Source organism: Carlito syrichta, unplaced genomic scaffold, assembly GCF_000164805.1.
Source record: "Carlito syrichta isolate Samal-C Ts95f unplaced genomic scaffold, Tarsius_syrichta-2.0.1 Scaffold303316, whole genome shotgun sequence".
Classification (NCBI taxonomy): Eukaryota; Metazoa; Chordata; class Mammalia; order Primates; family Tarsiidae; genus Carlito; species Carlito syrichta.
Window position 1 is genome coordinate 296,301 of NW_007247412.1, and position 1,061 is coordinate 297,361.

Below are 1,061 nucleotides of genomic sequence, written 5' to 3' on the forward strand. Positions count from 1 at the left end.
GGGAGCGCCAGCTCTACGCCTGGGATGACGGTTACCAGATTGTCTACAAGCTGGAGATGAGGAGGAAGGACGAGGAGGTCTGAGGAGCCCGCCTGGGTTTCGGACCTCTCCCCCCCTCACACAGCTATACCCCCACTGTGTTTCCTGCTCCGCATTCTTCCAGTGAGAGCCAGGTGTGGCTCAGAGGCCCTGTTTCGTTTGGGGTTTTTTTTAGCCAGTGGCAAGCGCGTTCTTACAGCCCCTCCGTTTCACATGGAACTCCAGACCTTGAGTAATCCTTCTAGAACAAAATGAGTGAAAGCCACAAAGGTTCACTCCCGCTCTCCTGCCCCGTGTCAGCGAACTTCAGGCCAAAGGTGACCCAGACCCAGAGCACCGACCCTCGGATGGGGGCTGCCCCAGGGAGCGGGCGGCCGTACCCTTGCCCTCAGCGTGACCGGGGCGGGGGGGGGGGGGGGGGGGGGGGGCCACCGGGAAGAGCCGTGTCGGACTCCGTCCTCTCTTCCTCACCCCTCCCTCCAGTGTCCCGGAGAATCTCCACGTCATTTTGTATTGCAACATTTTGCATTAAAAAGAAAACTCACTACTTCTCTCCTGTGTGTGTGTGTGTGTGTGTGTGTGTGTGGGTAGCCCTCAGATCAGATTTCTCCCCCTCCCGCCACCCCCCTTACTCTGCTGAGGGAGATTAGACTGCGGCCCTGGGCCAGTGGCAGCATACTGCCACTTGAGGAGGCTGGACGGAAGGCCCCCCTCCGTGGCCACCACCGCCCCCAGCAGCCCTTCCAGAACCTCCCTGGCACTGTGCCCTTGGCCGCCAGACCTCGGGGCCCAGGGGCAGTGCTTCCAAGTCCGGTTCTCAGAGGCTCTTGCTCCAGAAAGTGGCTGCTAATTGCACTGGCATCCTGCATGGAAGCCAGGGCCCTGAATGCTGGTGCTTTTAGCCTGAGCTTAAGTGTCACCTCTGAAGTGGACTCTGCTCCCCCCCAGGACCCCCCACCTCCGGCGTTGGGCTCTTCCCCAGGGCCAGGTGGCAGGAGACGATCGGGTCTGAGCTCCGCTTG

The 1,061-nt window shown here is 61.1% G+C and overlaps 1 protein-coding gene across 1 annotated transcript in view; it reads left to right on the plus strand.

Moving 5' to 3' along the window:
• The window catches only part of OLFML3 (olfactomedin like 3), a 2,918-nt gene extending 2,467 nt beyond the window's left edge, over positions 1–451 (plus strand). The window contains exon 4 of the mRNA XM_008058382.1: positions 1–451. Within this exon, the coding sequence (XP_008056573.1) occupies positions 1–83 (83 nt within the window). The 3' untranslated portion in view covers positions 84–451.
• Positions 452–1,061: the final 610 nt, after the last annotated feature.